The sequence below is a fragment of the Erinaceus europaeus genome, chromosome 9 (assembly GCF_950295315.1).
Source record: "Erinaceus europaeus chromosome 9, mEriEur2.1, whole genome shotgun sequence".
In the NCBI taxonomy this organism is placed as follows: Eukaryota; Metazoa; Chordata; class Mammalia; order Eulipotyphla; family Erinaceidae; genus Erinaceus; species Erinaceus europaeus.
This window is the reverse complement of record NC_080170.1, coordinates 124,063,864-124,090,252: the sequence shown is the minus strand read 5'-3', so window position 1 is coordinate 124,090,252 and position 26,389 is coordinate 124,063,864. Positions and strand designations below refer to the sequence as shown.

Sequence of the window (26,389 nt, the reverse complement as noted above, 5' to 3'; positions counted from 1 at the left end):
GATATTGAGAGGGAAGGGGAGACAGATATAGAGAGAGGGAAGGGGAGACAGATATTGAGAGGGAAGGGGAGACAGATATTGAGAGGGAAGGGGAGACAGATATTGAGAGGGAAGGGGAGACAGATATAGAGAGGGAAGGGGAGACAGATATTGAGAGGGAAGGGGAGAGACAGATATTGAGAGGGAAGGGGAGACAGATATTGAGAGGGAAGGGGAGAGACAGATATTGAGAGGGAAGGGGAGACAGATATTGAGAGGGAAGGGGAGACAGATATAGAGAGGGAAGGGGAGACAGATATTGAGAGGGAAGGGGAGAGACAGATATTGAGAGGGAAGGGGAGACAGATATTGAGAGGGAAGGGGAGAGACAGATATTGAGAGGGAAGGGGAGACAGATATTGAGAGGGAAGGGGAGACAGATATTGAGAGGGAAGGGGAGAGACAGATATAGAGAGGGAAGGGGAGAGAGATATAGAGAGGGAAGGGGGAGGCAGATATTGAGAGGGAAGTGGGAGACAGATATTGAGAGGGAAGGGGAGACAGATATTGAGAGGGAAGGGGAGACAGATATTGAGAGGGAAGGGGAGACAGATATTGAGAGGGAAGGGGAGACAGATATAGAGAGAGGGAAGGGGAGACAGATATTGAGAGGGAAGGGGAGACAGATATTGAGAGGGAAGGGGAGAGACAGATATTGAGAGGGAAGGGGAGACAGATATTGAGAGGGAAGGAGAGACAGATATTGAGAGGGAAGGGGAGACAGATATAGAGAGAGGGAAGGGGAGACAGATATTGAGAGAGAAGGGGAGACAGATATTGAGAGGGAAGGGGAGACAGATATAGAGAGGGAAGGGGAGAGACAGATATAGAGAGGGAAGGGGAGAGACAGATATTGAGAGGGAAGGGGAGACAGATATTGAGAGGGAAGGGGAGACAGATATTGAGAGGGAAGGGGAGACAGATATTGAGAGGGAAGGGGAGACAGATATTGAGAGGGAAGGGGAGACAGATATAGAGAGGGAAGGGGAGACAGATATTGAGAGGGAAGGGGAGAGACAGATATTGAGAGGGAAGGGGAGACAGATATTGAGAGGGAAGGGGAGAGACAGATATTGAGAGGGAAGGGGAGACAGATATTGAGAGGGAAGGGGAGACAGATATTGAGAGGGAAGGGGAGAGACAGATATAGAGAGGGAAGGGGAGAGAGATATAGAGAGGGAAGGGGGAGGCAGATATTGAGAGGGAAGGGGGAGACAGATATTGAGAGGGAAGGGGAGACAGATATTGAGAGGGAAGGGGAGACAGATATTGAGAGGGAAGGGGAGACAGATATTGAGAGGGAAGGGGAGACAGATATAGAGAGAGGGAAGGGGAGACAGATATTGAGAGGGAAGGGGAGACAGATATTGAGAGGGAAGGGGAGAGACAGATATTGAGAGGGAAGGGGAGACAGATATTGAGAGGGAAGGAGAGACAGATATTGAGAGGGAAGGGGAGACAGATATAGAGAGAGGGAAGGGGAGACAGATATTGAGAGAGAAGGGGAGACAGATATTGAGAGGGAAGGGGAGACAGATATAGAGAGGGAAGGGGAGAGACAGATATAGAGAGGGAAGGGGAGAGACAGATATTGAGAGGGAAGGGGAGACAGATATTGAGAGGGAAGGGGAGACAGATATTGAGAGGGAAGGGGAGACAGATATTGAGAGGGAAGGGGAGACAGATATTGAGAGGGAAGGGGAGACAGATATTGAGAGGGAAGGGGAGACAGATATTGAGAGGGAAGGGGAGACAGATATTGAGAGGGAAGGGGAGACAGATATTGAGAGGGAAGGGGGAGACAGATATTGAGAGGGAAGGAGAGACAGATATTGAGAGGGAAGGGGAGACAGATATTGAGAGGGAAGGGGAGACAGATATTGAGAGGGAAGGGGAGAGACAGATATTGAGAGGGAAGGGGAGGCAGATATTGAGAGGGAAGGAGAGACAGATATTGAGAGGGAAGGGGAGACAGATATAGAGAGAGGGAAGGGGAGACAGATATTGAGAGGGAAGGGGAGACAGATATTGAGAGGGAAGGGGAGACAGATATTGAGAGGGAAGGGGAGACAGATATAGAGAGGGAAGGGGAGACAGATATTGAGAGGGAAGGGGAGAGACAGATATTGAGAGGGAAGGGGAGACAGATATTGAGAGGGAAGGGGAGAGACAGATATTGAGAGGGAAGGGGAGACAGATATTGAGAGGGAAGGGGAGACAGATATAGAGAGGGAAGGGGAGACAGATATTGAGAGGGAAGGGGAGAGACAGATATTGAGAGGGAAGGGGAGACAGATATTGAGAGGGAAGGGGAGAGACAGATATTGAGAGGGAAGGGGAGACAGATATTGAGAGGGAAGGGGAGACAGATATTGAGAGGGAAGGGGAGAGACAGATATAGAGAGGGAAGGGGAGAGAGATATAGAGAGGGAAGGGGGAGGCAGATATTGAGAGGGAAGGGGGAGACAGATATTGAGAGGGAAGGGGAGACAGATATTGAGAGGGAAGGGAGACAGATATTGAGAGGGAAGGGGAGACAGATATTGAGAGGGAAGGGGAGACAGATATAGAGAGAGGGAAGGGGAGACAGATATTGAGAGGGAAGGGGAGACAGATATTGAGAGGGAAGGGGAGAGACAGATATTGAGAGGGAAGGGGAGACAGATATTTAGAGGGAAGGAGAGACAGATATTGAGAGGGAAGGGGAGACAGATATAGAGAGAGGGAAGGGGAGACAGATATTGAGAGAGAAGGGGAGACAGATATTGAGAGGGAAGGGGAGACAGATATAGAGAGGGAAGGGGAGAGACAGATATAGAGAGGGAAGGGGAGAGACAGATATTGAGAGGGAAGGGGAGACAGATATTGAGAGGGAAGGGGAGACAGATATTGAGAGGGAAGGGGAGACAGATATTGAGAGGGAAGGGGAGACAGATATTGAGAGGGAAGGGGAGACAGATATTGAGAGGGAAGGGGAGACAGATATTGAGAGGGAAGGGGAGACAGATATTGAGAGGGAAGGGGAGACAGATATTGAGAGGGAAGGGGGAGACAGATATTGAGAGGGAAGGAGAGACAGATATTGAGAGGGAAGGGGAGACAGATATTGAGAGGGAAGGGGAGACAGATATTGAGAGGGAAGGGGAGAGACAGATATTGAGAGGGAAGGGGAGGCAGATATTGAGAGGGAAGGAGAGACAGATATTGAGAGGGAAGGGGAGACAGATATAGAGAGAGGGAAGGGGAGACAGATATTGAGAGGGAAGGGGAGACAGATATTGAGAGGGAAGGGGAGACAGATATTGAGAGGGAAGGGGAGACAGATATAGAGAGGGAAGGGGAGACAGATATTGAGAGGGAAGGGGAGAGACAGATATTGAGAGGGAAGGGGAGACAGATATTGAGAGGGAAGGGGAGAGACAGATATTGAGAGGGAAGGGGAGACAGATATTGAGAGGGAAGGGGAGACAGATATAGAGAGGGAAGGGGAGACAGATATTGAGAGGGAAGGGGAGAGACAGATATTGAGAGGGAAGGGGAGACAGATATTGAGAGGGAAGGGGAGAGACAGATATTGAGAGGGAAGGGGAGACAGATATTGAGAGGGAAGGGGAGACAGATATTGAGAGGGAAGGGGAGAGACAGATATAGAGAGGGAAGGGGAGAGAGATATAGAGAGGGAAGGGGGAGGCAGATATTGAGAGGGAAGGGGGAGACAGATATTGAGAGGGAAGGGGAGACAGATATTGAGAGGGAAGGGGAGACAGATATTGAGAGGGAAGGGGAGACAGATATTGAGAGGGAAGGGGAGACAGATATAGAGAGAGGGAAGGGGAGACAGATATTGAGAGGGAAGGGGAGACAGATATTGAGAGGGAAGGGGAGAGACAGATATTGAGAGGGAAGGGGAGACAGATATTGAGAGGGAAGGAGAGACAGATATTGAGAGGGAAGGGGAGACAGATATAGAGAGAGGGAAGGGGAGACAGATATTGAGAGAGAAGGGGAGACAGATATTGAGAGGGAAGGGGAGACAGATATAGAGAGGGAAGGGGAGAGACAGATATAGAGAGGGAAGGGGAGAGACAGATATTGAGAGGGAAGGGGAGACAGATATTGAGAGGGAAGGGGAGACAGATATTGAGAGGGAAGGGGAGACAGATATTGAGAGGGAAGGGGAGACAGATATTGAGAGGGAAGGGGAGACAGATATTGAGAGGGAAGGGGAGACAGATATTGAGAGGGAAGGGGAGACAGATATTGAGAGGGAAGGGGAGACAGATATTGAGAGGGAAGGGGGAGACAGATATTGAGAGGGAAGGAGAGACAGATATTGAGAGGGAAGGGGAGACAGATATTGAGAGGGAAGGGGAGACAGATATTGAGAGGGAAGGAGAGACAGATATTGAGAGGGAAGGGGAGACAGATATAGAGAGGGAAGGGGAGACAGATATTGAGAGGGAAGGAGAGACAGATATTGAGAGGGAAGGGGAGACAGATATTGAGAGGGAAGGGGAGACAGATATTGAGAGGGAAGGGGAGACAGATATTGAGAGGGAAGGAGAGACAGATATTGAGAGGGAAGGGGAGACAGATATAGAGAGGGAAGGGGAGACAGATATTGAGAGGGAAGGGGAGACAGATATTGAGAGGGAAGGGGAGACAGATATTGAGAGGGAAGGGGAGAGACAGATATTGAGAGGGAAGGGGAGACAGATATTGAGAGGGAAGGGGAGACAGATATTGAGAGGGAAGGGGAGAGACAGATATAGAGAGGGAAGGGGAGAGAGATATAGAGAGGGAAGGGGGAGGCAGATATTGAGAGGGAAGGGGGAGACAGATATTGAGAGGGAAGGGGAGACAGATATTGAGAGGGAAGGGGAGACAGATATTGAGAGGGAAGGGGAGACAGATATTGAGAGGGAAGGGGAGACAGATATAGAGAGGGAAGGGGAGACAGATATTGAGAGGGAAGGGGAGACAGATATTGAGAGGGAAGGGGAGAGACAGATATTGAGAGGGAAGGGGAGACAGATATTTAGAGGGAAGGAGAGACAGATATTGAGAGGGAAGGGGAGACAGATATAGAGAGAGGGAAGGGGAGACAGATATTGAGAGAGAAGGGGAGACAGATATTGAGAGGGAAGGGGAGACAGATATAGAGAGGGAAGGGGAGAGACAGATATAGAGAGGGAAGGGGAGAGACAGATATTGAGAGGGAAGGGGAGACAGATATTGAGAGGGAAGGGGAGACAGATATTGAGAGGGAAGGGGAGACAGATATTGAGAGGGAAGGGGAGACAGATATTGAGAGGGAAGGGGAGACAGATATTGAGAGGGAAGGGGAGACAGATATTGAGAGGGAAGGGGAGACAGATATTGAGAGGGAAGGGGAGACAGATATTGAGAGGGAAGGGGGAGACAGATATTGAGAGGGAAGGAGAGACAGATATTGAGAGGGAAGGGGAGACAGATATTGAGAGGGAAGGGGAGACAGATATTGAGAGGGAAGGGGAGAGACAGATATTGAGAGGGAAGGGGAGGCAGATATTGAGAGGGAAGGAGAGACAGATATTGAGAGGGAAGGGGAGACAGATATAGAGAGAGGGAAGGGGAGACAGATATTGAGAGGGAAGGGGAGACAGATATTGAGAGGGAAGGGGAGACAGATATTGAGAGGGAAGGGGAGACAGATATAGAGAGGGAAGGGGAGACAGATATTGAGAGGGAAGGGGAGAGACAGATATTGAGAGGGAAGGGGAGACAGATATTGAGAGGGAAGGGGAGAGACAGATATTGAGAGGGAAGGGGAGACAGATATTGAGAGGGAAGGGGAGACAGATATAGAGAGGGAAGGGGAGACAGATATTGAGAGGGAAGGGGAGAGACAGATATTGAGAGGGAAGGGGAGACAGATATTGAGAGGGAAGGGGAGAGACAGATATTGAGAGGGAAGGGGAGACAGATATTGAGAGGGAAGGGGAGACAGATATTGAGAGGGAAGGGGAGAGACAGATATAGAGAGGGAAGGGGAGAGAGATATAGAGAGGGAAGGGGGAGGCAGATATTGAGAGGGAAGGGGGAGACAGATATTGAGAGGGAAGGGGAGACAGATATTGAGAGGGAAGGGGAGACAGATATTGAGAGGGAAGGGGAGACAGATATTGAGAGGGAAGGGGAGACAGATATAGAGAGAGGGAAGGGGAGACAGATATTGAGAGGGAAGGGGAGACAGATATTGAGAGGGAAGGGGAGAGACAGATATTGAGAGGGAAGGGGAGACAGATATTGAGAGGGAAGGAGAGACAGATATTGAGAGGGAAGGGGAGACAGATATAGAGAGAGGGAAGGGGAGACAGATATTGAGAGAGAAGGGGAGACAGATATTGAGAGGGAAGGGGAGACAGATATAGAGAGGGAAGGGGAGAGACAGATATAGAGAGGGAAGGGGAGAGACAGATATTGAGAGGGAAGGGGAGACAGATATTGAGAGGGAAGGGGAGAGACAGATATTGAGAGGGAAGGGGAGACAGATATTGAGAGGGAAGGGGAGACAGATATTGAGAGGGAAGGGGAGACAGATATTGAGAGGGAAGGGGAGACAGATATTGAGAGGGAAGGGGGAGACAGATATTGAGAGGGAAGGAGAGACAGATATTGAGAGGGAAGGGGAGACAGATATTGAGAGGGAAGGGGAGACAGATATTGAGAGGGAAGGAGAGACAGATATTGAGAGGGAAGGGGAGACAGATATAGAGAGGGAAGGGGAGACAGATATTGAGAGGGAAGGGGAGACAGATATTGAGAGGGAAGGGGAGACAGATATTGAGAGGGAAGGGGAGACAGATATTGAGAGGGAAGGGGAGACAGATATTGAGAGGGAAGGAGAGACAGATATTGAGAGGGAAGGGGAGACAGATATAGAGAGGGAAGGGGAGACAGATATTGAGAGGGAAGGGGAGACAGATATTGAGAGGGAAGGGGAGACAGATATTGAGAGGGAAGGGGAGACAGATATTGAGAGGGAAGGGGGAGACAGATATTGAGAGGGAAGGAGAGACAGATATTGAGAGGGAAGGGGAGACAGATATTGAGAGGGAAGGGGAGACAGATATTGAGAGGGAAGGGGAGACAGATATTGAGAGGGAAGGGGAGACAGATATTGAGAGGGAAGGGGAGACAGATATTGAGAGGGAAGGGGAGACAGATATTGAGAGGGAAGGGGAGACAGATATTGAGAGGGAAGGGGAGACAGATATTGAGAGGGAAGGAGAGACAGATATTGAGAGGGAAGGGGAGACAGATATAGAGAGGGAAGGGGAGACAGATATTGAGAGGGAAGGAGAGACAGATATTGAGAGGGAAGGGGAGACAGATATAGAGAGGGCAGGGGAGACAGATATTGAGAGGGAAGGGGAGACAGATATAGAGAGGGCAGGGGAGACAGATATTGAGAGGGAAGGGGAGACAGATATTGAGAGGGAAGGAGAGACAGATATTGAGAGGGAAGGGGAGACAGATATTGAGAGGGAAGGAGAGACAGATATTGAGAGGGAAGGGGAGACAGATATAGAGAGGGAAGGGGAGACAGATATTGAGAGGGAAGGGGGAGACAGATATGGAGAGAACGAGACACCTGTAGCCTTGCTTCACCCCTTGTGAAGCTTCCCTTCCCCTGCAGGTGGGGAACTGGGGGCTTGAACCAGGGTCCTTGAGCATGGTAGCACATGCACTCGACTGGGTGCACCACCGGCTGGCCCTGTCCTGAGCATCTTACCAATTCTTTGATAGAGACGTTTTCCTGTGGGAGCTTATGGTAAAATCCCATGAGAGTGGAGAGAGAATTAAAGCACCATAGGTCCCACATGTTTGAATGGAAGACTTTCCCTCCAGGGTTTGAGGAACATCAGCTGGGCACCACGTGCTGCTCTGGGGAAGGAATTGGATCTCAGATGGGCTGTCAGAATGTGGCATCCCCTTCCTTTCATCTCTTTGTCATCTTCCACCATTAACTCTTTGTCTAGGATACTCTGGCTTCTCATCAGATTGGATACATTTTTTTGCCTCTTCCCCATCATCTAGAAAAAGCTAATCACGTGTCAAAGGATGCCAGCCGCTGAAGTTGGGAGTGAGAGCTTTCAGATTCTGCTCTGCTTCAAACATTTATTTTTCACTTTGATAACAAACCTCCCAGGTTGGATGGCGGCACACCTGGTTAAGTGCACATAGTACTAAGCACAAGAATCTGTGCAAGGATCTGGTTCAAACCCCCACTCCCTACCTGCAGGGGGGTTTCTTCACAAGCGGTGAAGTGGGTCTACAGGTGTCTTTCTCTCTCTCTCTCTCTCTCTCTCTCTCTCTCTCTCTCTCTCTCTTTCTCCTCTTCCTCTTTCAGTCTCTCTCCATCTTATTCAATTAAAAAGAAAGAGAAAAAAATGACTAACAGGAGCGGTGGATTCACAGTGCTGGCACTGAGTCCCAGCAATAACCCTGGATGCAAAAAAAAAAAAATTTTTTTTTTTTTCATCAGGTCAGGCAGTGGAGCATCTGGTTAAGTGCTCACATTACACTGCCTGATGTAGTTCTTTTCTGGAGGGAGCCAAGCAGTGGTACACCAGAATTAGTGCACATGTTACCATGCACAAGGACACAGGTTCTAGCCCCTGGTCCCCACCTGTAGGAGGGAAGCTTCATGAGTGGTGAAGCAGGGCTGCAGGTGTCTGTCTGTCTCTTTCTGTCTCGACCTCCTCTTCCCCTATCAGTTTCAATCTCTATGCAATAATAAATAAATAAAATATAATAAAAAAGAAAGAATGTCTCTCTTATAATTTTTTTCTTAATCAATTACGGGGTCTGTGGTTACAGGATTGGGGTCTACAGTGTACCTACCACTGAAGTTCTGTGGCTTGCTCCTCCACCCCTACAGCTCATAGTTCTGACAAAGCTTTAGAGACAGTATGGATACTCTTTCTTTTCTTTTCTTTTTTCATTTCTTTCCTTTTTATTTCTTTCTTTCTTTCTTTCTTTTTTTTTTTTTACAAGTTTATGTGTTTTGATTTCCTTCCTTCCTTCCTTCCTTCCTTCCTTCCTTCCTTCCTTCCTTCCTTCCTTTTTTTGACCTCCAGGGTTATCACTGGGGTTTGGTTCCTGGGGCCATTTCTTCCCTTTTTTTCCCTCCAGGGTTATTGCTGGGGCTCAGTGCCTGCACCATGAATCCACTGCTCCTGGAGGCCATTTTTCCCCTTTTGTTGCCTTTGTTGTTGTAGCCTTGTTGTGGTCATTATTGTTATTGTTGATGTCATTTGTTATTGGATAGGACAGAGAGACATGGAGAGAGGAGGGGAAGACAGAGAGGGGGAGAGAAAGACAGACACCTGCAGACCTGCTTCACCACCTGTGAAGCGACTCCCCTGCAGGTGGGGAGCCGGGGGGCTTGAACTGGGATCCTTACTCTTGTCCTTGCGCTTTGCGCCACGTGTGCTTAACCCGCTGCACTATCGCCTGACCCCCCCATTTCTTCCATTTTATTGGGTAATACAGAGATAAACTGAGAGCGGAGGAATAGATAGAGAGAAAGGTAGACACTTGTAGACATGATGGCTTCACCAACTTGTGAAGTGTCCCCCCTGCAGGCTTGAAGCCAGACCCTTGTGTAGGTCCTGTGCTTAGTACTACGAGTACTTAACTGGGGGCACCGCCCCTGCCTCCTGTGTTTTAATTTTCTATATTCTCCATATGAACAAAACCACCTAGTAGCCATCTTTCACTTCCTAACTTAACTTCACTAAGCATAATTGCCTCTAGTCCCCTCCACTCTGTCCTGAAGGCTAGAGTGTCATCTTTATTAGCTGCAGAGCAGTGTTTATGTGGAGAACAAGGAACTCTGTGGAACTGCCCCTGTGGGAACCAGTATGGAGAGTCCTGACATAATAATAGAATACCTTATGATCCACCAATAGCACCGCCATGCACATATCCAAACGTCACGCAAACACAAATCACAACAGCCGCCAAAAGCCAGCTGGAGAAAGACATGAGGTCGGTGTGCAAAGTTTATTTCCAACAGTTGCCAAACGACGCGGGGTAGAATTATAGCCCTGACATCAAGAAGAGATCTGGACCAAGCGCCCAAAAGGTCAACTCTTTCAGGGGCCAGAGAAATGACCAGAATCCTAACAATCAATGCCACCGACTCTTGCTTCTGTGCTCCTCTTGGTAATCAAAGAAAGCTGACTTTTAAATGTAATAATTGCAGGGTGAAATGGCCACTCACACTCAACACACTGTGTATTATTATTATTATTATTTTGCCTCCAGGGTTATCGCTGGGGCTAGGTGCCTGCACTAATTCACTGCTCCTGTGAGGCTATTTCCCCCCCATTTTGTTGCCCTTGTTATTGTTATTGTTATTGTTGCCATTGCTGTTGTTGTTCTTGTTGTTGGATGGGACAGAGAGAAATGGAGAGAGGAGGGTAGACAGAGAGGGGGAGAGAAAGACAGACACCTGCAGACCTGCTTCACCGCCTGTGAAGCGACTCCCCTGCAGTGGGGAGCTGCGGCCAGAAGCGGAATCCTTACACGGGTCCTTGCGCTTTGTGCCATGTGCGCTTAACCAGCTGCGCTACCACCCGGCCCCCGTCTGTGCACTTTTCTGGGCAGCTGGCCTCCAGAAGAATAGGTCTGAAATGCAAAGTCTAGGCTGCTGCCTTGAACCACATGGAGGACATGGGTCTGCTGGCTGCATTGGCCTTTTAAGAGGCTGATTGAAATAGCCAGGCAAGAGGGGAGGAGAGTGTTTTTTTTTTTTTCTTTTTTTTTTCTTTTTTTTGCACACAATAGTAGCTGGGGTGTGACAGCCCTTATCAATAGGAGCTGCTCAGTTGAAAAGATTGAGGTGAGAGGTGGAAGACTGAACAGATGCTTAAAATCTGGGTACCCAAGTGTGTAGTATCTTCTAGCATACTTGGGGGCCTTCTGGGGCTGTCTTTTTATTTATCTCTTATTCTTTATTAGCGATTTAATGTTGACTTACAAGGTTGTAAGATCACAGGGGTACAATTCCACACAGTTCCCACCACCAGCGTTCCATGCCCCATCCTCTCCATTGGATGCTTCCTTATTCTTTATCCCTCTGGGAATATGAACCAAAATTCTTTTATTTATTTATTTTACTAAAGTGGATCCTAAATCAGAGAAATCTGCTTTCCGGCTCTGATCTGCTTCTTCTAAACCCAGAGTCCCTGGACTCTGCCTGGCAGTCTCTTATCTTTCTTTTGGTACCAAACCACACTTCTTCTAAACTTTGGTCCTCAGCGGTGAAAACTGTTATGGCTGCCCGTGAACTATGTGAACAGGAGCGAGGTGAGTAGGCAAAGGGTTTGGGGAACAGACTCTGAGCGCACTGTGACGACGGTGACTAACAAGATGAAACAAAGCAGTCACGAACGCAGGAGCAATTGTGTTCCTTGCTGACTGGAAGCAGACAAACAGGATGTGTGCACATATGTTTGTGTAGGTTTTGGCATTCTGTGAAGAAAGGAAGAGGCTCGTGGGTGGGGGAAGCTTGTTTCTGTGCAGGACAACAACAACAACAACAACAACAACAGAAAAACCCACCTTGTTTTTCTTTCATGGTCTTAAGGCACTTGAGTGATGCAGAGAGAATGGAGTATGGAATGGGAGCCACCGGAGGCCTCTGTGGTTCCCTGCCTTCTCCTCCCTGGGAGGCCATCACCACAGTCCTAACCCCAGCACCTCCATCCCTTTGCTCTCTCCCTCTTGGTCTGATTTGGGTTTGGACTGTGATAAGAATACGTGCCAGGGGATCTTCTCTGTTTGCTTTGCTGCAAGCTGCTCACAGGACTGTGTTCAGGGCATGGTTCTGGGCTCGGCGAGTGTGGCCTTCTGTCACCGAGAGCACACACACAGCAGTTCAGATGCCTCTTCCCTGCAGGAGCTGCAAAGCCCAGTGTGAGCAGTGCTGGGGAAGTCTACAGAGTTATTTAGACATTCTGTTTGCAAGTGGGGGGGGGAGACTCACAGGGTAGGTAGGGTGAATCCCGGTCTTACAAAGGAGACACTATGACACCAGTGGCAGTTCTGGTATTGTGACATCTCTCTCTCTTTCTGAAAAAGTTGTTCCAGGAACAGTAGAATTTGCTTGTGTGTGAGGCCTTGGTTCTGCAGGGGAAAAGTAAAGAGACTATGTCTGTTGGGTTCCTCATTTTTAAATACGGTAGCGTGGTTGTTCTCCCTTCAATATTTTTTGATATTATTCCCACCTTCTGTACTGTCAGCAGGATTTCTGCTTCTTGATGAAATATGTAGCTCCTTGCTCTGGAAGAGGTCATTTTCTCTTCTTTTAAAGAATAGTTTGTTATAATAGTTACCCCATATCTGTAGCCTCAGGAAAACTTGCTGTATCTTACAGTAGAGGAATTGGGGATTCCGAACTCTGGTGGTGGGAACAGTGTGGGATTATATCCATGTTGATATGTAGTTTTATAAATCAATAAAATAATAAAAAGTAGATATTTTGTTCACTTCATCTTGATGATAGAGAGATACACAGACAGCTCGGTTTAGCTGCCTGATGGTGGTGCCAGGGATTGAACCTGAGACCTCAGAGCCTCAGACATGAGAGTCTTTTGTAGAACCACGATGCTGTCTCTCCAGCCCAGAAGAGGTCATTTCTTAGTATACCTTATATTTGCCCCATCAGTTCCCTTGCTGTCTAGACTCCCTAGTTTAGTCTCACACTGATTCAAGGTAAAATTGAACCCTGCAGAAAAGGGACTCCACTCACGATGACACATTGTTGGTGGTAGTGTGATTCTGAATCCGTCCCAGGCTCGTGGCTGCACAGAGTACTCCTGGGACAAGTCTGTTTCTCCTCATTCTGATGGATCCACAGTCATAGCATTAGGAGGGACCTTTCCTATAACTCCTTTTTAAAAATACTTTTATTTGGTTATTATTGGATAGAGATAGAGAAATTGAGAGGGGTGGGAAATAGAGAGGGAGAGAGACAGAGAGACACCTGCAGCCCTGCTTCACCACTTGTGAAGTTTTCCCCCTGCATGTGGGGATGGGGGGCTTGAACCTGGGTCCTTGTGCACTTTAATATAAGCACTACACCAGGTGTGCCACTGCCTGACCCCTATAACTTCTTATTTAAAATTTTGTTGGATAGAGACAGCCAGAAATTGAAAGGGAGGGGGGAGATAGAGAGGAAGGGAGACAGAGAGACACCTGCAGCCCTGCTTCACCACTTGTGAAGCTTTCCCCCTGCAGGTGGGAATCGGAGGCTCGAACCCAAGTCCTTGTACATTGTAACATGTGTTCTCAACCAGGTGTGCCACCACCCAGGCTCCCTTTCTTATAATTTCCTTGGCTAAGAGAAGCACCTGTAGATTTGTGAAGAAGTGTTATGAAGCTAGGAAAACACACACACACACACAGACACACATTCTCACACACAGTGCCTTAATGCCGTTTGTTCTTGATGAAGGCAGGAATTGAGGAAGGTGTGTGTGAACAAAGAGTCCATTAGCTGTGCTCAGGGCCCAGGAGAAGAGAGTGTGATCAGAGATAGGGCATTTGGCTGAAACCTGGGGAGGGAGTCCCCCATCTTTGGCTCCGTGTTTCCTGCAGAGTCATGCTGTGGTGGGTGGGAATCTCTCTTCAAGGAGAAGGAAGGCAGCAGCGGGCAGGGGTGACAAGGTGAGCCTCAGGCTTCCTGCGCGAGGCTGAGGTGTGTGCAGAGGTGCACAGAGCGCTGTTACTAATGACTGAGCGAGGTTCTGTAACGATCGACAGGTTTGTGAGACGTATGAACATATGTGTGTTTTCATGTGTCCGTGTGTCTTCCCACCTGTCCCGGGCTTGCTCCCCCAGCATGAAGTCCTTGGTGACAGTTGCAAACACATTGGATACTGAAGTGATACACTTTGGAGCAATCCAGTCTTTAGATGGGCATGGCCTCCGTTCATCTCCTTTGAGGTGAACCCGGGATTTCTTTTTTTTTGAACCCGGGATTTCTAAAGGCCTGAAATAGCCATGTGTCAAGTTAGATAAACATGAGCACAGAGGAGGGAGCTGCGCTGCATGGGCGATGTTAAAGTTTCTGCTGCTGAAGAAGCAGAAGGTCATGAAGAAAAAAGAGAAGAAGAAGGGGAAGGGCAAAGGGAAAGGGAAAGGGGAGAAGGAGAAGTAGAGAAAGGAGAGGAAGAAGGAGGAGGAGAAGACAAAGAAGGAGGAGGAGATGAAGAAGGGGAAGAAGGAGGAGAAACAGAAGGAGGAGGAGACAGGAAGAGAAGAGACAAAGAAGAAGAAGAAGGAGGAGAAGACAAAGAAGGAGGAGGAGATGAAGAAGGGGAAGAAGGAGGAGAAAGAGGAGGAGGAGACAGAGGAGGAGAAGGAGACAAAGAAGGAGAAGAAGGAGGAGGAGAGAGAGGAGGAGGAGGAAAAAGGGAAAGGGGGAAGAGGAGAAGGGGGAGGAGAAGTAGAGGAAGGAAAGGAAGAAGCAGGAGAAGATGAAGGAGAAGAAGAAAAAGGAGGAGGAAGAAAAGGGGAAAGGGGAAGAAGAGAAGGAGGAGAAGAAGGAGAAGGAGAAGGAGGAGAAGAAGGAGAAGGAGAAGGAGGAGAAGAAGGAGAAGGAGAAGGAGGAGAAGAAGGAGAAGGAGAAGAAGGAGAAGGAGGAGAAGAAGGAGGAGGAGAAGGAGGAGAAGGAGAAGGAGAAGGAGAAGGAGAAGGAGGTTATCACAAGGGAGCCAAAGTGATTCACGACCCACGGGGGTAACGGCCATGTCCCCTTTAGAATACCCTCGCCTCCGGGTCCAAGTTTCCATTGCATCTGATGGCAGACTGGGTGGCTTTGCCCTCTTATAAATATGATTAGGAATCAGCCTTCCAGAAGCATCCACTGCATCAAATCAGCCTGGAAGAGAAACCAGAAACACGCAGGCGTGAGGCAGCATGATAAACACTCTGCCTGCCTGTCTGTCTGTCTGTCTGTCTGTCTGTCTCATCGCGTCTGCAGACATCTGCTGAAGACCACTAGGTGACCCTGGAGCCCGGGCATGGGTAGATGGCCTTCCTCCCTACGCTATTCTTCCTGTGACGGAAATTCAGACTTGCACCTGGCTGAGAGGAAGGCACCCCAAAATGGAGGCATCTGTCTGGATCACAGTAATCTGGTCTGCCAGAGAGAAGAATTGGGCAAGTGTAGCCGTGAGTTAAGAGCAGTGGACGCACTTGGTACCTGTTACAGCCAAGACGTTAGCCTCAGACGGGGGTATGCCACAGCACGGAACCCCTCTTCTCAGTTTCCAAACAGACTTTGCTTTCTTTTTAAAAAAATTGTAAGTGATTTAATAATGATTAACAAGATTATAAGATAACAGGGGTACAATACCATACAGTTCTCACCACCAGAGTTCCACATCCCATCCCCTCCACTGGAATCTTCCCTGTTCTTTATCCCTCTGGGAGTCTGGACCCAAATTCTTTTTGAGGTGCAGAAGGTGGGAGTTCTGGCATCTGTAATTGCTTCTCCACTGGACATGGGTGTTGGCAGGTGGATCCACACCCCCAGCCTGTTTCTGTCTTTCTCTATGGGGCCGGGGATCTGGAGAGGGGAGGCTCCAGATTTTCTTTCATTTTCTGTTTTTTTTTTTTTTAAATCTCCTGATTCCTTAATGTCATCAGATATTCCGGGATTATGGGTATTCACTTATTTTCATTTTTTTAATTCACTTCCTCTCTGTCTCTCAGCCTCTCTCTCTCTGAAAGGTGCTCTTTCTGTAGCTGTGACAAGACAAGGAAGGGAGACAGCTATTACGTGACCTCTTCCATCCCACCCACTATATCAGTGCGGGGCAACCTGTAGGAGGGCTCCCACTGGGACAGAGACTTTGATTCGTTCTTGCCCTCACCATCAAAGCGCAGCTGCTTAGGGGCCGGGTGACGGCGCACCTGGTTGAGTGCACAAGGACCTGGGTTCTAGCCCCCGCTGGGTCCCAACCTGTAGGGGGGAAGTTTTGCCAGTGGTGAAGCAGGACTGTAGGTGTCTCTCTGTCTCTCTCCCTCTCTATCTCCTCCTTCTCTCTTGACTTCTGGCTGTCTCTATTCAACAAACAAAGATAATAAATAATTACATGCACATATAAAAAGAGAAACTGCTTAACCTGGGTTTGCTTCCTGTATAGAAATCAGCTGACCATGGAGAGTGATTAAAGATGACACTGGGGAGTCAGGCGGTAGTGTAGCGGGTTAAGCACATGTGGCGCGAAGCGCAAGGGCCAGCGTAACCATACCGGTTCGAGCCCCCGGCTCCCCACCTGCAGGGGAGTCGCTTCCCAGGCGGTGAAGCAGGTCTGCAGGTGTCTGTCTTTCTCTCCCCCTTTCTGTCTTCCCCTCCTCTCTCCATTTCTCTCTGTCCTATCCAACAACGATGACATGAACAACAATAATAACTACAACAATAAAACAACAAGGGCAACAAAAGGGAATAAATAAATACAAAAAAATAAAAGCATATAACGATGACACTGACAGTCCAGCGAGCACTATGGTCTCTGCGGTCAGGGCAGCCTCTCTGTTGACAAAGGGTAACACGTTGCTGATTTGAAACTGTACCCAGGTGTGATGGGGGGGGCAGCTCAGCTGGCAGAGTGCGGGACTTGCATGCCTGTGGCTCTCAGCTTGATTCCCAACACCATGTGTGTCCAAAGGAGTGTTCTGGCTTCTCTCTCATATGATTTAAATAAGAAAATAAATCTTTGATATAAACGCATCCAGATTTCAGAGCTGCTGAAATGTGAAGCAAAAAAGAAAAAAGTTTTATGTTGAAATCTGAGAAAGAGGACAGGGGTGTGGGCTAGCAGAGTGTTTATAGCAAAGTGTGCTGGCTTATCACACGAAAACTCGGTTTCTGTGAGTCAGAGAGAAGAGCTGAAAGCTTTCTTATTCTTCGTAGTAGTGTGAGTGTTAGGCGGCGGCCCAGCTTCTGCCTGGCTGTACGCCACGGGTTTCAGAGAAGTCTGTGCACTGAATTGCAGTGGGATGGCAGCAGAGAAGGCGGAGGGTGAGTGGTTAAGAGTGACACTGGCTTTTCCAGTTGGCCCTGTGTTGTGACAACAAGGACATCTTTGAAAGACTGTTTAGAACGTGCCCAGAACCTTAAACACGCTTGCTCTGCAGAGCTGCCCCCGGGGCTTGTTCAAACCATTTGAGAGACTCGAGGACAGTGAACATCTGTGTGGGAGCCCAGTTCTCTGGCACCCAGTTCTGGCCATGTTGCAAAAGTTTGGAGACTTGCTTCAGGATCAATTTCCTCTGGCTCTTTCCTGTCCTCACTCCAGCTGTGCGTGCTGGTCACTCATTCTCGAAGGCTTTCTGGGTTTCAACACTTGGCCATGCCTGGATTTTCATGCAAAATTTAGCACGCCAGCTTTACTTTGTTAGCAATATAGTATTTTTTTTTTTATGAACCGTGGGAATCACAAATTAAAAGCAAACTTGTTTCTTCTTTCTTATTTTCTCACTTTTTTTTTAAATAGAGGAGCTGTTCAAAATATTTATCTGCTGTGGAAGAGAACCCGTCTGTTTTATGCTTCCTTCGGAAGCCTGTTGTTGGGTTGGCCAGTATGCTTTCAAAGGACACTCAACTTTCAAAAAGTATTATTTCTTCTCTGTGTTTTCAACATTTCAGATCCTTGGGGGAGGGGGAGTTGTGGGCAGTGGTGCACCCAGCTAAGTACACATAGTACTAAGTGCAAGGACCCAGGCAAGGATGCTGGTTTAAGCGTCTGCTCCCCACGTGCAGTGCAGGGGGAAAGCTTCACGAGTGGTGCAGCGAGTCCGGTGGTACCACAGCGGGTTAAGCGCACGAGTGGAGTGGTGAAACAGAGCTGCAGGTTTCTCTCTGTCACTCTCCCTCTCCATCTTCCCCTCCCCTCTCAGTTCATCTCTGTCTTATCCAAAAAATAGAAAGAAAAAGGCTGCTGGAGCGGTGGATTCATATAACCCTGGAGGCAAAAAAGAAAGAAAAAAAAATTCAGATCTTTATCACACTGCACTCTAAATACTTACAGATAGAAGCTTATTTTAGTCTTATTGTAAGAGGACAGTCTGTCTGCAAACCACTTTTCTGGGAATTTCAGCCGACTATTATCTCTAACCAGAATCCAATGGTCTATTCCTGATTTGTAGGGTGGTGGTGGTGCTGGTGGTGGTATTCAGAATTTCAACGAATTAGAAGTAGTCTGGTGCTGACGTGGAGATGATCTCCCTTGTTTGGGGTCAACTTGCATAGAATTAGTGTGCTTCTCATAAATTCATTTTAAAAGTGGTCTTGGCCACCTGGCATTTGCCACACTGGAATATACTGACTTCCCCGGAGCTCGGGGGGGAACCAGCCCCCCATGCTCACCCCCACCAGTCTGAAGTTCGGGCCTTTTTGTAGTCACCCGTCGGCCGGCAAATCAAATCGTGACACCTCACTTCTGCCAGCTTTGGACTTGCTTGGCATTCTCTGTTCTAAAGAGCCTCAAAGCAGTTCCTCTGTCCAGCAGACGGCTGAGGAATCTGGGACACCAACCTGTACATTTTTTTTTCCCCAGACCTCTGCTCAGCTCTGGCTTAGGGTAGTGCCAGTGTGCCTGTGTTGGGAGGAGGGGGTGGATTGAACCTGGGGTCTCAGAGCCTCAGCCATGAGAATCTTTGCAATATTTCATTTATGTATTTTATTAGAGAAATGGATCATCGATAGGTAGGTAGATAGGAGAGAGAAGAGAGAGGGAGGGAGAGAGACAGAGAGACAGAGAGGGAGACAGGCTATAATTCTGCTCAGCTCTGGCTTAGGGTGGTGTAAAGGGGATTGATCTTGGGACCTCAGAGTCTCAGATGCTAGAGTCTGTTTGCAGAACCACCATGCTGTCTTTCCTGTCCCAGCTGAGGCATCTGTCAGCTCTTGCTGGCAGGCAGCCACGGGTTTTTCTCCCATTAGATCATCACTTGCCTTTGTCCCAGGGCCCTGTGTTGGGTGGAGAATTCAGTGTGTGGTCTTGGCCACTCAGTCTAACCAGAGGTTGGGGGTGGGGGCTGCCTGCAGTGGAGCTCAGTCACTGGCCTGAACAGAAACTGGCTGCTTGTGGTTCTGTCGATTTTGTTTTGGTCTGAACAGCAGCAGAGCTGCAGGGGTCATTCTTGCTGAAGCAGGTCTCTGTGACCTGAGTTACTTTTTACTCCCCATGTTCAAATGTGCTAAAATGTGTGTGTGTGTGTGTGTGTGTGTGTGTATGCATGCACACAATTTCTTTTTATTCACATACTTATTGGTTCTCTCTCTCTCTCTCTCTCTCTCTCTCTCTCTCTCTTTCTCCTCTCTCTCCGCCTCCAGGGTTATCACTGGGGCTCAGTGCCTGCACTATGAATCCACTGCTCCTGGCAGCCATTTTCCTCCCATTTTATTGGATAAGACAGAGAGAACTTGAGAGAAGAAGGAAGACAAAGAGGGAGAGAGAAAGAGAGACACCTGCAGACCTGCTTCACCACTTGTGAAGCATCCCCCCTGCAGGTGAGGAGTGGGGGGGGGCTCAAACCCCGATCCTTGTGCTGGTTCTTGCACTTGGTACTACGGGTGCTTAACCAGGTGCACCACCACCCACCCTGTTTTCCCTTTTCTCTTTATAATAGTGTTTTAATTGTTTTAATGAGGGAGATACAGAGCAAGAGAGTAAAAGAGAGGCCAGAGCCCTGCTCAGCTCTGGCTGGTGGCTGTGCTGGGGACTAAACCTGAGACGTCAGAGCCTTGGGCATGGGAAATGTTTTGCAGAACCCTGATGCTGCCTTTCCAGCTCTTTCTCACCTGGGTTTAATTCTCTGTGTTTAGCAGAAGTGAGCATCAGCATTTGGGATTCTTCTGTCTCCCCCAGAGATGCCTTTTTTTTTTTCTTTTTTAAAAATTTTATTTATTTATGTTCCCTTTTGTTGCCCTTGTTGTTTTTATTGTTGTTGTAGTTATTATTATTGTAGTCATTGTTAGATAGGACAGAGAGAAATGGAGAGAGGAGGGGAAGACAGAGAGGGGGAGACAAAGAGAGACACACCTGCAGACCTGCTTCAACACCTGTTAAGCGACTCCCCTGCAGGTGGGGAGCTGGGGGCTTCAACCAGGATCCTTAATGCCAGTCCTTGCACTTGGCGCCACGTGGGCTTAACCCACTATGCTACTGCCTGAATCCCTCAGAGATGCCTTTTGAAACACTTATCCTGACCCTTCCTCAGCTTTCCTTGGCAGCCTCTCTCTTCAAAAGTGGTGAGCCACTTTTGAAGTTGCTGCCACCTTTCTCATTTCTGTGCACTATTACCTGGGAGAAGATGTCTCAGCTAAGGAGGAAAAATATGTGCTCCCTGGAATCTAGCTCTTGGAAGTTTTTTTTTTTTTTAATCGATCTCAATTAACTTTGATTTCTTTCTTGAGAAAGCCATGTGCTCTAAAGCTGCGCAATAATGTCTTGCCAGATGTGCCAGTGGAAAGAATCCTCCCTCCAAAGACACACACAGACCAAGACTTCACTTTCCCTCTGCGATCTCGGCACACTTTTAAAAACTGGACCATCCGTTTATCTGACCAACACTCTGGCTGTGTTTGCAAAAAACATTCTACTTTCTCTCTTGGGGGCATAACACAATTTCAGTGCTGTCGCTGTTTATTTATTCTTTTCTTATATTTTCTGGAGGCCATTTTCCCTTTTATCATTTCTTATTTAAAACTTGCTCTGCCTCGTTTTTGTAGACTGTTTCTGCCAGTGCTGTATGTAAATCACACACTTGTTCCTGCCACCGATACGTCAAAGCTAACATAACATAGCATGTTATTCACCCTGCCCTGGGTCCAGTTTGCAGGTTGAGGGAAGGAGGGAAGAAACAGAGGCAGCCAGCAGCCTTATTTTCTGTTCTCAGGGGATGAAAACCAGTGTTTGATATGGAGGAACGACTTCACAGGTTGCTGATAGGAGCTGGGTGGTGGCACTGCAGGTTAAGCGCACATGGGGCGATGTGCAAGGACCAGAGTAAGGCTCCCAGTTCGAGCTCTGGCTCTAACCTGCAGGGGGGGTTGCTTCAGGAGCACTGAAGCAGGTCTGCAGGTGTCTGTCTTTCTCTCCCACTCTCTATTTTCCCCTCCTCTCTCCATTTCTCTCTGTCCTATCCAGCAGCAATGATAGCAGTAGCCACAGTGATAACAACTATAAGGCCAACAAAAGGGAAAAAATGGCCTCCAGGAGCAGTGGATTTGTAGTGCAGGCACCGAGCCCCAACGATAACCCTGGAGACAAAAAAAAAAAAAAAAAAAAAAGGCTGAAGAGGTTTTAATTTCATTGTCGGCTGGCTACCTAATCTGGGCCCAGATGTGAACCTGAAGTCCTCACCTTTGAGCTTAGACCCCTTAGATGAACTGAGTGATTTGTTCACCAGAGGAGAGAACTCTGCAGTCCAGCCGCACCCCTCTGTACCCAGCTCCTCCCTGTCTGCTGCTGTGTCTGATTTTGCAGTGTCTTCTAGATACCTCCATTCTCCCTTTCTTTCCATTGAAAACATAGTTTATATAGGGTGGGAGTAGATAGCGTCATGGTTCTGCAAAGAGATTCTCATGTCTGAGCCTCCGAAGTCCTAGGTTCAACTTCACACGGCACCATAAGCCAGTTCTGATTAATGCTCTGGTAATATTTATATTATATTTATATTATATTATATTGTATTGTATTGTATTGTATTATGTTATATTATATTACATTATATTATATTGTATTCTTTTTTTGCCACCGGGGTAATCACTGGGGCTTGGTGCCTACACAATGAATCCACCACTCCCAGCAGTCATTTTTACCTTTTTATTCTTTCTATTTTTATTCTACAGGACAGAGAGAAATTGAGAAGGGGAGGGAAGACAGAGAGGGAGAGAGAAAGATAGACACCTGCAGGCCTGCCCCTATAGCGTCCTCACTACAGGTGGGGAGTAGGGGCTCAAACCTGGGTCCTTACACATGATAACGTGTGTGCTTAACTGTTTGCCTACCGTCCAGCCCTCATCATTTATTATTTGCTTATTATTTATGTTATTTGATAAGAAAGAGAGAAATTGATAGGGAAGTGTGAGATAGAGAGAGAGAGAGAGAGACCTGCAGCCTTGCTCCACCACTCACTAGCTTCCTCCGTGCAGGTGGCTTGAACCCAGGTCCCTGCACATAATGTAATGTGTGGGCTCAACTGCCCCCCTTTCTTCCTAGTTGCTCATTTGCTGGTTTTCTCATGGGCTCAACTCACTCTCTTGTCTGTTTTTTGCTGCTGCTCAAACCTCAAACTCATTTCCCCTCCCCCCCCAAGAAGCTGGTCACAGAGTGACAGCCAAAGTCAATACAATCGTAACTTGTATTTGAAAGTTGCCAAGTAGGGGGCCAGGCAGTGGCAGGCGCACCTGGCTAAGCACACACATTACACACATCACAGCACTCAAGGACCCAGGTTCAAGCCCCTGGTTCCCACCTGCAGGGGAAAAGCTACAGGAGTGGTGAAGCAGGGCTGCAGGTGCTTCTCTGTCTCTCTCCCTCTCTACCTCCTTCTTCCTCTCAATTTCTGGCTCTTTCTGTCAAATAAATAAATAAATAAATAAATATAATTAAAAAGTTAAAAAAAAAAGAAAGTTGCCAAATAGGAAGTCTGGAAAGTGTTCATGGGTGGTGGTGGTGGTGGGGGGGTGTTGGTCACTTTGTTTGGTCAGGAGTGGGATTTAGAACAATTATAGATGTCACTTTCCTGTGTGTACACATGCTGAACACTTCTCTCATGCCCATAAAGTGAACTCAGCACTAGGATCCAGTGTTGGGCGGTTAAAACATTGTCATCAACAGGGGAGGTTGAAGGGTGAACACCAGTGAGCCTCAGTGAACACCAACCTAGGAGCTGGAGCCCTGAGCGGGCTGCTGAGCTTCTTGCCGACGCTAATTTAGAGTAAAAAAAAAAACCACCTGAGTCACACACCGGGCAGACAGTGAAGAAAACGGGCCTTTGGGACCATAAGGGTAGAGCCTTGGGGCACAGTGGCTAGAGGGGTGCTTTGTGAAATAAATACATGTGTTCCGTGAAGCTTCGAAGGGACGCATGGCCCCTGTGTTGATGGCTGCATCATTCACAATGGCCAACGAGGAGAGGCAGCCTAGTTGTGCCTCCTCAGAGGACTGGCTAAACAAGTCATGGCACATACACTCCATGGAATACTACTCTGCCATCAAAACGGTCATATTGTGTCCTTTGGGGCAAAATGGATGAACTGGAGGTGATGTTGTTTGGCAAAGAAAATAAAGAGATGGAAGACAACTACCAGGTGGTTTCACTCATCAGTGGACTCTAGAGATCTGGTTTACATAAACTTTCCCAGAAGCAAGCAAACTGTTTGTTAAGACTTATGAGAACTCTGGTGGTGATCTTTGTGAGCTGGGAGGGTAAGGCCCCAGAACTTTGGCGGTGGGTGTGGATACAACTATACAATGTAACCGTACCATCTTGTAGTAAACTATTAATATCAAATAAAAAAATCAAAACAATAACAACAAAATCAAGTACTTCCTCCCCATTCATTCTCAGGCTTGTCTTTCTAGAACTCGGGTGTTGCGAGGCCTCTAGAGCCCTTAAGGTTTCCACCTGCTACCAAATTGGTCTCACACTGTCATTGCTCCCCACCGGGACTGGCAGCTCCGAGGACACCCAAGGACTGGACTAGAAATGACCTGTCAGCTGGATTCCTGCTTCATAGAAATCCCGGTGGTCTCTTAGTGAACCTGGACCACCGCCCTGTCCTTTATCCTCCTGCTAGTCTCCGACATTCCCAATTCAGTCCCTTTCCGCTGCCCTGGACTTTGAAGCCTGACCACTAGCTGGGCTTCAGGCCACAGCATCCAGGACAACAAGGACACATGTCTGTTTCCCCTTCCCAAATCAGATGGTAGAGAGGAGATATTACTAGAAATAAGGGTGGGAGGGGGAGGAGAGGGTAAAAGCATCCTGACATTTGAAGACATCTGGTTAATTCCCTGCCTTCTCTGGTGTTCACAAAGTTACCACTCAGATGTTGCCAGCATGGAAGGCCCCTCACTCGAAACTCTCTTTCAATTAATAAGGCCCGAGTGGAAAAAGTCTGTCTCTCTGTCTCTTTGTCCGGTAGCCCCCCCCCCACCTCTACCCCCACCCCCAACTTCTCTTCTAAGGACCTGTGGTAATTTTGCCAGATGCTGAGGTGTTAGCCTTCACGTGCCTTTTTTATTATTATTTTTTTTTCTTAAGTCTTTACGTCCATTCTGTACCTTGTCGGCTTGAATTATAGATTGCATTTGTCAAATAGTGACACATGCAATTGGATGTCTTCGGAGACCTTTGAAATCCAACTTCCTTGCGTAGAGATGAAAGTGGGTCTGGGCCGCCGGCCTGCAGAAGAGTCTGGGATGGCTGAAGCTTTCCGAGGCCAGCTGCTTGCAGCTGTGGCTGTCCCTTGGGAGGGAAGAGGGGTGTCTTTCTTCTTCAAGGTGTCCAGGGTCACCCTCAAAAGGACCCAGCAGGCAGCCCCGGGCAGAGGTGACTCTGAGTGAGCCTGGCAGGGCACAAGCTGACCGTGTTCTTCTTCCGGGCCTCCAGGAAGCCTTATCGGTCGTGAGCGAGGACCAGTCTCTGTTCGAGTGTGCCTACGGCCCGCCTCACCTGACCAAGACGGACATGACCGCGTCTCCCTCCGGAGACTATGGACAGAACTCCAAGATGAGCCCCCGGGTGCCCCAGCAAGACTGGCTGTCTCAGCCCCCGGCCAGGGTCACCATCAAGATGGAATGCAACTCCAGTCAGGTGAATGGCTCCAGGTAAGTGATTCCCCTTCCCCAGCCTCGGAGGCTCCCTGGCCCTCCCCAGGGCCCAGTGGACATGAGTCTAGCTTCTCTAGGGCCTGCTGGTCGGGGCGCAAAGGCCCCCGGAGGAGACACCGGGCCGAGTGTGTTCCAGAAGGCATGTTCCAAGCTTGCTGCCCTGTCCTGCTTCCCAGACCTGAATCTTCCCTGGGAGGAGAATCCTGTCCACATCTGGCAGAATTCATCCCTGGGGGTCTCATGGCCTGGGAAGAAACGTGGGCTGATGTCTTCATAGGGAGAGCGTGAGCCAACGGCCGGGCAGGCTAGGCCATTCTGTCACTCATGCATCAATGGTTTCCTCTTTACCTCCTCCTCTGGCTCTTTCTTGTGATGCACACTAAACACTAAAAGCCCAGCTCTGGGGCCACTAGAATAGCTTCACTTGGAAAGGTGGCTGGTTTGCTGTATGTGGAACCCAGATTCAAGCCTAGCCACAATCACTCTGGGGAAAACTTCAGTGTCTTCCAACCTCCCTACCACTATGCCCCATCTCTGTCTTTCTTTCTATCAGAAAAAAAAAAAGTCAACCCAACGTGGTGAAATTCCCGAGACAACACCAACAATGACAAGTACTGATGTCATCTGAAATTACCTGTCAATATTTATTTATTTTTATTTTAATGTGAGAGGGAAAGGCAGAGGGAGTGGACACACACACATACACACACACACACACACACACACACACACACACACAGAGAGAGAGAGAGAGAGAGAGAGAGAGAGAAAGAGCTATAAAACCCCTGCACAAAGAGAAGCTTTCCCCCCCATTGTTGGCAAGTCTGCCATATAATCCTTAGCGTGATTTGTACTTTTTCAGTCTTTTTACATGGGGTTCATTTTATAATCTTATTTATTTAAAAAAAAGTTTGTTAGAGAGAGGGAGAAAGAGAGAGAGAACCACAGCATCACTCTAACACATGTGATCCTGGGGATCAAACTCAGGACCTCATGCTCTTAGGTCTAACTCTCTAGCCATTGTGCCATCTCCTGGGACCCCTTCATAACATTTGATGGCGTCCAGAACCCTGTGCTATCCCATGGCCTCTGAGTTACCCTACAGAGCCCCTGTGATGGCAAGAAAACTGGTCCTGAGGCATTCTGACTGATTGCAGAGCGCCCCTTCACCGGCCTCGGAATTCAGACCCCACCCAGGCTCCATACCCACTGCATTTTCCATCTGGGGGCAGCTAGAATAGACCGTTTCTGTGACACGGACATTTGAACGCTAACTATGTGTTTCCAATGAGGGCCGTGTTTTATAAGCCTTGGAAAATACTGTGTCAGCCAACAACTTCTGCAGTGCCGACAGAGATGCCCAGTCACAGTACACTGGGGGAATGTCAGCGGAAAGGGGCACTGTGCCAGGACCTTCCTGGGCTCCAGAAGTCAGTGCC

The 26,389-nt window shown here is 48.3% G+C and overlaps 1 protein-coding gene across 7 annotated transcripts in view; it reads left to right on the top strand.

Moving 5' to 3' along the window:
* ERG (ETS transcription factor ERG) overlaps positions 1 to 26,389 on the top strand; it is a 245,049-nt gene that overhangs the window by 147,661 nt on the left and 70,999 nt on the right. For 6 of the 7 annotated variants that reach the window (XM_060198715.1, XM_060198718.1, XM_060198716.1 and 3 more), the window contains one exon: positions 24,730 to 24,947. In XM_060198715.1, the coding sequence (XP_060054698.1) occupies positions 24,730 to 24,947 (218 nt within the window). Of the gene's footprint in view, positions 1 to 17,005; positions 17,126 to 24,729; positions 24,948 to 26,389 lie in introns of those variants that run through there. The other variant, XM_060198719.1, reaches the window with a different exon arrangement.